The 8,333-nt window shown below is 49.8% G+C and overlaps 1 protein-coding gene across 1 annotated transcript in view; it reads left to right on the top strand.

Moving 5' to 3' along the window:
- The first annotated feature begins 385 nt into the window (after positions 1 to 385).
- INPP5B (inositol polyphosphate-5-phosphatase B) overlaps positions 386 to 8,333 on the top strand; it is a 72,002-nt gene continuing 64,054 nt past the window's right edge. Inside the window, 4 exon segments of the mRNA XM_064372159.1 lie at positions 386 to 497; positions 2,326 to 2,423; positions 2,567 to 2,596; positions 4,347 to 4,457. Of these exon segments, the coding sequence (XP_064228229.1) occupies positions 415 to 497; positions 2,326 to 2,423; positions 2,567 to 2,596; positions 4,347 to 4,457 (322 nt within the window). The 5' untranslated portion in view covers positions 386 to 414.

The raw sequence follows: 8,333 nt of genomic DNA, 5'->3' as shown, positions 1-8,333 counted from the left end.
TCCAGGAGACACTGGCTGAGGGGGAATACTGTGTCATCATATCCTTCCTGTGCTAAGTGCAGCCCTGAGCCTGCCCTGGCCTTGGGAAGCGGAATGGAAGGTGTCGTGGTGTCTGTCCCCTCTCCTCCCTCTCTGAGCCGTCAGGGGAGAAGGAAATCAGTATTTACTAAGTACTTACTGATTCCTGGACTCTGCCGGATGCTTTAAATATGCAGTGATCCTCCCAACCCCCTATGAAGTTGAGGGTTACTATCCTCATTTCACAGAGGAGGAAGGCTTAGAGAGTGACTTGCCCAAGGCCACACGGTAAATCTGGGAGCAGGGGAAGGGAGGCAAGGTGGCACAGGCTTGGTGGGGAAAGATCTGGCCTCCGGATTGTCTTCCCTTGACTCTGAGCTGCAGGCGGTGCAAGGTATGCTGTGTGAGGGGGACAGCCGGCAGAGCCGCCTCCTGGGACTCGTGCGCTACCGCCTGGAGCACGGTGGCCAGGAACATGCGTGAGTGAGGGGCTTGGTCCCTGCCTGTCTGGGCCATGGGGTTGTTCAAGACTGCACCCTCCAGCTGAACCATCCCTCCAGGGCCGGGTCTGAGTCTCCTAGAATAATTATCATAATGACAATTAATATTATTTGAACACTATATTCTAAACCCTTCACACATGTACTAACTCATAATCCTCAAGATCTGAGGAAGACGTTTCTTGAGAAGAGATAGTTTAACATACTGGCCCAGATCTTGAGCCTCGTGGTCCAACTGCCTGGGTTAAAACCCAGACTTTGTTACTAACAAGACACATGATCTTTTTTTTTTTTTTTTGGTTTGTTTTGAGATGGAGTCTTGCTCTTCACCCAGGCTGAGTGCCGTGGTGCGATCTTGGCTCACTGCAACCTCTGCCTCCCAGGTTCAACCAATTCTCGTGCCTCAGCCTCTCAAGTAGCTGGGATTACAGAGATGCCCATTACCATGCCTGGCTCATTTCTGTATTTTTAGTAGAGCCATGTTTTACCACATTGGCCAAGCTGGTCTTGAACTCCTGACCTCAAGTGATCCACCTGCCTCAGCCTCTCAAAGTGCTAGGATTACAGGTGTGAGCCAGCATGCCTGGCCTCACATGATCTTTTGGCGGGGTTGGGGGGCAGGATCTCTTTCTATCACCCAGGCTGGAGTGCAGTGGTGCACGCGTAGCTGCGCCCTGGAACTCCTGGCCTCAAGCCATTTTCCCGCCTCAGCCTCCCAAAGTGTTGGAATTTTAGGCATGAGCCCCCACACCTGGTGGAGCCACATGATCTTGAGCAAGTTGTTGTACTCCTCGATTTGTCCAGATTAAAGAGTAAAGTGAGTTAGGACAGGTGCAATGGCTCATGCTTGTAATCCCAACACTTTGGGACACTGAGGCAGGAAGATTGCTTGAGCCTAGGAGTTCGAGACCAGCTCGGGCAACATAGCAAGACCCCACCACCCCCATCTCTACAAAAAATAAGAAAATCAGCTGGGCATGATGGTGCACGATTGTGGTCTCAGCTACTCAGGAGGCTGAGGTGGGAGGATCACATGAGCTGAGGAGTTTGAGATTACATTGAACTATGATTGCAGTATAGCCTGGGTGACACAGCGAGACCCTGTCTCCATAAAAAAAGGAAAAAAACCAAACACCATGGGGCACGTAGAAAGTGTTCAGTAAGGCTGGGTGCAGTGGCTCACACCTGGAATCCCAGTACTTTGGGAGCCTGAGCTGGGAGGATTGCTTGAGCTCAGGAGTTTAAGACCAGCCTGGGCAACATAGTAAGACCCCATCTGTATTTCAAATAATTAAAAAATAATAAAAAAAGAAAAAAAAAGAAAGTGCTCAATAAATGCCTTGCAATACTCACATACCACATAGAAGCAGAGAGAGACTAAATAGTTGTCAAAGGTCTCAGAGCTGGTAAGTCACCCTCAGGGTCTCGGAGCTGGGAGGAAGGGGGCCCTAGACATTTTCTGATCCATCACCCCAATTTTCAGAGAGAAGTGGGTAGCTAAAGTCGCACTGTTCCTGTCACACACAGTGCTACAATGCGCTGTGATTAGATCAAACATGTTTGTGTTTTATTAACAAAGCAGGGGCTCCTGCAGATGAGAAAAGTTCTGCTTTGATGACCTCGTCCACAAAACTGCAGTCTCTGATGGGCACCATGGACAGAGATGGCATGAGGCATGTGCCTAGCCAGGGCACCACCAGCACAGTGTTAGGGACCAAGGAGGGAGCGTGAGCACCCCAAGGCCTCCAAGACAGGGCTGAGGAACAGCCAGTGGGCCCCCATCCTCACCTCTGCTTCCTGCCCTTAGTCTCTTCCTCTATACGCACCGGAGGATGGCCATTACCGGGGACGATGTCTCTCTGGACCAGATAGTGCCAGTCTCGCGGGATTTTACGCTGGAAGAAGGTGCCACAGGGGGCTGGGTGGTATGAATCTTCTCCTGTGGGGCCCCCCAGGTCATATTTGTCCTTGATGGGGGAGCAAGAGGGAGTAAGAATGACGCTGGGGTTGCTCAATTGCTAAAGGCATTCTCATTTCCCTCCCCACAGTGTCCCCAGATGGTGAAATCTACATCCTTGGTGAGTGGGCCTCTCGGTCTGGGTACCACTTGGGCCAGGGGGTACATGATCTTCAGAGAGAAGAGTGGTGTAAAGTAAGAGCACTCCCCGGTAAACTTACTGCAGCAAGTAAGACGCTGTAGGATCCAGCACCGCCCATCTCCGTGGGCTCATCTCCTATCACTCTCCTCCTTGCTGCTGCTTCTGTCCCCTCCACGCCCCAAGATATCACACGTTCTCACCCCGGAGCCCCTGCACATGCTGTCCCCTCCTCCTGCAAGCCTCACATCTCTTTTCGCCTAATCAACTCCTATTCAGCCTTCGGGGCTTCCATTCATGCATTTCTCTTCCCAGGCAGCCTTTGTGAAACCCCTGAAATTGTTTTGTATCTCATGGATACATGTGCGCCTCCCTCCCTCCCTCCCTCCCTTCCTCCTCACTTTGTCGCCCAGGCTAGACTGCAGTGGTATGATCTTACCTCACTGCAACCTCTGCCTCCCGGGTTCCAGTGATTCTCCTGCGTCAGACTCCCGAGTAGCTGGGATTACAGGCATGAGCCACCATGCCTGTCTAATTTTTTTGTTATATTAGTAGAGACAGGGTTTCACCATGTTGGCCAGGCTGGTCTCAAACTCCTGACCTCAGGTGATCTGCCCACCTCAGCCTCCCAAAGTGCTGGGATTACAGGCGTTAGCCACCACACCCGGTGAGCCCACACTCTTTTATTTTATTTTTTGAGACAGGATCTTACTCTGTCACTCACGCTGGAGTACAGTGGCAAAACGTGACTCACTTCAGGCCCGGCGTAGTGGCTTACGCCTGTAATCCAAGCACTTTGGAGGCCAAGGCAGGCGGATCACCTGAGGGTGGGAGTTCAAGACCTCCCTGACCAACATGGTGAAACCCCGTCTTTAAAAATTGAGATGAAGTCTCACTCTGTCACCCAGCCTGGAGTGCAGTGACACGATCTTGGCTCATTGCAACCTCTGCCTCCCAGGTTCAGGCAATTCTCCTGCCTCAGCCTCCTGAGTAGCTGGGATTACAGGCGTGCGCCACCACACCCAGCTAATTTTTGTATTTTTAGTAGAGACAGGGTTTCACCATGTTGGTCAGGCTGGTCTCGAACTCCTGACCTCGTGATCTACCCACCTCGGCCTTCCAAAGTGCTAGGATTACAGGCGTGAGCCACCGTGCCTGGCTAGCCCATACTCTTAATTGCTCTGCTAGGTTGCTTCTGTTTGTCTGTTGGTTCAGCACACATTTTTGAGTATTCACTATGTGCCTGGTTTGTGTATATGCTATGAACAGGGGAGCCTTCTACAGTCTAGCTCCCTGAGATGGGCCAACACGTATTCTCCTCACCATGGTATTCCCTGTGCCTATCGCAGTATCTGGCACAGGCAGGTAGAACGACCCATGGACATCCCCTCTTGTCTGCCTCTATGTGCTTTTCGTTTCATCAGGAGGGGAACAGACTACACATCCAGAGAACCTGTTCTCTGCCAGCTCCATCTAGTACTGCAGTGGAGGCTTATTGACTTTTCAGAGCCTTCGTCTACCTTCTCTGTCACAAGGGGATGATGTTAATTTGGAACTCAGGGTACAGAGGGTTTCCTTGTCCCAGCAGCAGTCCCAAGTGAGCTGCTTAAGGGCTCCAGCCTGCGTGACAGAGCAAGATCCTGATTCTCCATTCTGAGGACTCCAGCCTTAAGATGCATCAAGCACTTAGCTCCTGGCAACCAAGGGTTCATTTCTGGCTTCCTTTGTGCAGGCTCAGATGTGACTGTCCAGCTTGACACAGCGGAGCTTAGCCTCGTATTCCAGCTACCCTTTGGTTCACAAACCAGGATGTTCCTCCACGAAGTTGCCAGGGCCTGTCCAGGTAGGTAACACCCCAGGCTCCCTGGGGTGGGGGGCGAGTGGCCGAGTATTCACCTACCCACTTCAGTTGACTTTTCACCCTTTGTACTCATACCTCATGGTTTCTGTGTCCTTTTGAAGCTGCTAGTGTAAAGCCACAGTGCCCCCAGGCTGCCAGTCAACCACAGTGTTTGCTTTTGTGTTTACAGTTTCTAGAGTTGAATGTTAACTAAGGCAGGGCCCCTTTGCCCTCCTGGCTCTGGGCAGGGTTGCACAGGGTAGGTTGTGACTGTAATGCAGAATCTCTTAAAAGCTGGCAGGCTAAGCAGCTTCCAGCAGCCCATCTTCCCTCTCTCTGCCACCCACAGCCAGAACTCACAGCTAGAACCATCTGTCATATTGGCTCTCCTACCCTCGAACCGTGCTGTCACTCACCGCAGCTGAGAAAATGGTCTAGCTTTGGGCTTGCAGTGAAAGGTTAGTGGCCTCTAGGACAAAATTTGTTTAGAAGGGGAAGTTAGCCTGGCAGGTAAAGGAGAGTTTGTGTACAGAGCTGAGGATAGAACATGCAAATTCAAGCCAACAGGTACTGGGGCTTAAGTGTTTACCCAGCACTTTTAACTGTCTTCTTTCAAGCTAATCTCTTGTCTTTGTGGGAACAGGAGAGGGCTGGTGTTCTCTGTGGTCTCAGACTATGGAGTCTGAGCGTCCAGGGGCTTTACTTTATTTTGATCCAGGAAGGGGACTGGCCTTGGATACAAACTAGGGGATAAGGGAAAAGGAAGCAGAAGAAACAGATAGGCCTAGTAGCTTGTGTGTAATCCCAACTACTTGGGAGGCTAAGGCAGGAGGATCACTTGAGCCCAGGAGTTCAAGGCTAGAGTGAGCTCTGATCACGCCACTGCACCCCAGCATGGGTGACAGAGTGAGACTCCTGTCTCTAAAAAATAAAATAAAAAGGCTGGGCGCAGTGGCTCATGCCTGTAATCCCAGCACTTTGGGAGGCCAAGGCAGGTGGATCACAAGGTCAAGAGATCCAGACCATCCTGGCCGACATGGTGAAACCCCGTCTCTACTAAAAATACAAAAATTAGCCGGGTGTGGTGGCACGTGCCTGTGGTCCCAGCTACTCGGGAGGCTGAGGTGGAAAAATCACTTGAACCCAGAGGCGGAGGTTGCAGTGAGCCGAGACTGCGCCACTGCACACCAGCCTGGCGACAGAGCAAGACTCCGTCTCAAAAATAAAATAAAATAAAATAAAAAGCCGAGTGCAGTGACTCACGCCTGTAATCCCAGCAGTTTGGGAGGCCGAGGCAGGTGGATCACCTGAGGTCAGGATTTTGAGACCAACCTGACCAACATGTAGAAACCCCATCTCTACTAAAAATACAAAAATTAGCTGGGCATGATGGTGCATGTCTGTAATTCCAGCTACTCAGGAGGCTGAGGAAGAAGAATTGCTTGAACCCAGGAGGTGGAAGTTTCAGTGAGCCGAGACTGTGCCATTGCACTCCAGCCTGGGCAACGAAAGTGAAACTTGGTCTCAAAACAATAAATAAAATAAGGAAGTAGAAATATGATTATAAAGCCTTGATTGCCTGGTTAAGAGCTTTATTTACTTATTTTATTTCTTTGAGACAGAGTCTCAAAATGGCGCTATCTCAGCTCACCACAACCTCCGCCTTCCGGGTTCAAGTGATTCTTCTGCCTCAGCCTGCAGAGTAGCTGGGATTACAGGACCCCACCAGCATGCCCAGCTAATTTTTTGTATTTTTAGTAGAGATGGAGTTTCACCATATTGGTCAGGCTGGTCTCGAACTCCCGACCTCAGGTGATCCACCCACCTTAGCCTCCCAAAGTCCTGGGATTACAGGCATGAGCCACTGTGCCCAGCCAAGAGGTTTAAGATTTATTAAGCAGGGGAAATTTATCTCTACATCTTAAAATAATAAGGATAACATATTTTATGATTATTACTAGTAGTTGTAGGAGGTAAAATAGTAGAAATAACACCAAAGAGCCTGGCCTTTGAAGTTACACAGCCCCTTGAGTTTGAAACTCATCTCTGCCAGTTCCTAGCCATGCAACTTTGGGCAAGCTACTTCACCTCTCTGAACTTTAGTTTTTGTAAGCTTCTGTAATGTAATGAATACCTTATTCATGGGGTTGTGAGAATTAAATGAGATAACACATGTATAAGTGCCTACCACACAGCAGGAACTCAGAAAATGTTTTTCCCCTCTACAAGAAGCCTTCATAGCACACATTCATTGTTGATTTAGCATGTATTAGGGACTATTCCAAGAACTTTTCACACATTATCTAATTTACTCTTTTTTTTTTTTTTTTTTTGAGACCGAGTTTCACTCTTGTTGCCCTCCCGGGCTGGAGTGCAATGGCACTGTCTCAGCTCAGTGCAACCTCCACCTCCCGTGTTCAAGTGGTTCTCCTGCCTCAGCCTCCCAAGTAGCTGGGACTACAGGCACATGCCATCACACCCAGCTAATTTTTGTATTTTTTGGTAGAGACAGGGTTCCACCATGTTGGCCAGGCTGGTCTGGAACTTCTGACCTCAAGTGATCTGTCCACCTTGGCCTCCCAAAGTGCTGGGATTACAGGCATGAGCCATTCCACCTGACTGATTTTTGTTTTTTTGTGTGTGTGTGACAGAGTTTCGCTCTGTTACCCAGGCTGGAGTGCAGTGGCGTGATCTCAGCTCACTGTAACCTCCGCCTACCAGGTTCAAGCGATTATCCTGCCTCAGCCTCCCGAATAGCTGGGACTGCAGGTGCATGCCACCATGCCCGGCTAATTTTTGTATTTTTAGTAGAGACAGTGTTTCACTACGTTGGCCAGGCTGCTCTTAAACTCCTGACCTTGTAATCCATCCAATTTGGCCTCTGAAAGTACTGGGATTACAGGTGTGAGCAAGTACTGGGATTACAGGCATGAGCCATCGTGTCCTGCCAGATTTTTTTTTTTTTTTTTTGATTCAGAGTCTTGCACTGTTGCCCAGGCTGGAGTGCAGTGGCGCAATCTCGGCTCACAGCAACTTCCGCCTCGTGGGTTCAAGTGATTCTCTTGCCTCAGCCTCCAGAGTAGTTGGGATTACAGGCACCCGCCACCATGCCCAGCTAATTATTTGTATTTTTAGTAGAGATGGGGTTTCACTATGTTGTCCAGGCTGGTCTTGAACTCCTGACTTCATGATTCGCCCGCCTTGGCCTCCCAAAGTACTGGGATTACAGGTGTGAACCACCATGCCCAGCCTGATTTTTGTATTTTTAGTAGAGACAAGGTTTCACCACATTGGCCAGGCTGGTCTTGAACTCCTGATCTCAGGTGACCTGCCCACCTCATCTTTCCAAAGTGCTGGGATTACAGGCACTGTAAATGAGGCTGGCCTCATTTACTCTTTACCATGATCTTATCAGGCAAGTATTATTGATGTGTCCATTTCACAAATGAGGAAACTGAGGGCTTAGAGAGGGTGAGAGCCTTGCCTGAGTACCTAGCTGGTAAATGATAGAGCCAAGATTAGGCGGGATTAGATAGTTCTACTCCAGGCTGGGCATGGTGGTTCACACCTGTAATCCCAGCAGTTTGGGAGGCCCGAGACAGGTAGATTACTTGAGGTCAGAAGTTCGAGATCAGACTGGCCAAAATACAGTGAAATCCTGTCTCTACTAAAAATACAAAATTAGCTGGGTGTGGTGGTACACGCCTGTAGTCCCCGCTACTTAGGAAGCTGAGGCAGGAGAATCGCTTGAACCCGGGTGGCGGAGGTTGTGGTGAGCCAAGATCATGCCACTGTTTGCCAGCCTGGGTGACAGAGCAAGACTCTATCTCTCTTTTTTTTTTTTTGAGACGGAGTTTCACTCTTGTTGCCTAGGCTGGA

Source organism: Aotus nancymaae, unplaced genomic scaffold (assembly GCF_030222135.1).
Source record: "Aotus nancymaae isolate 86718 unplaced genomic scaffold, 86718_ANA_hifiasm-v0.15.2.pri h1tg000007l, whole genome shotgun sequence".
Taxonomy (NCBI): domain Eukaryota; kingdom Metazoa; phylum Chordata; class Mammalia; order Primates; family Aotidae; genus Aotus; species Aotus nancymaae.
This window is presented reverse-complemented; position numbering and strand designations above follow the sequence as displayed.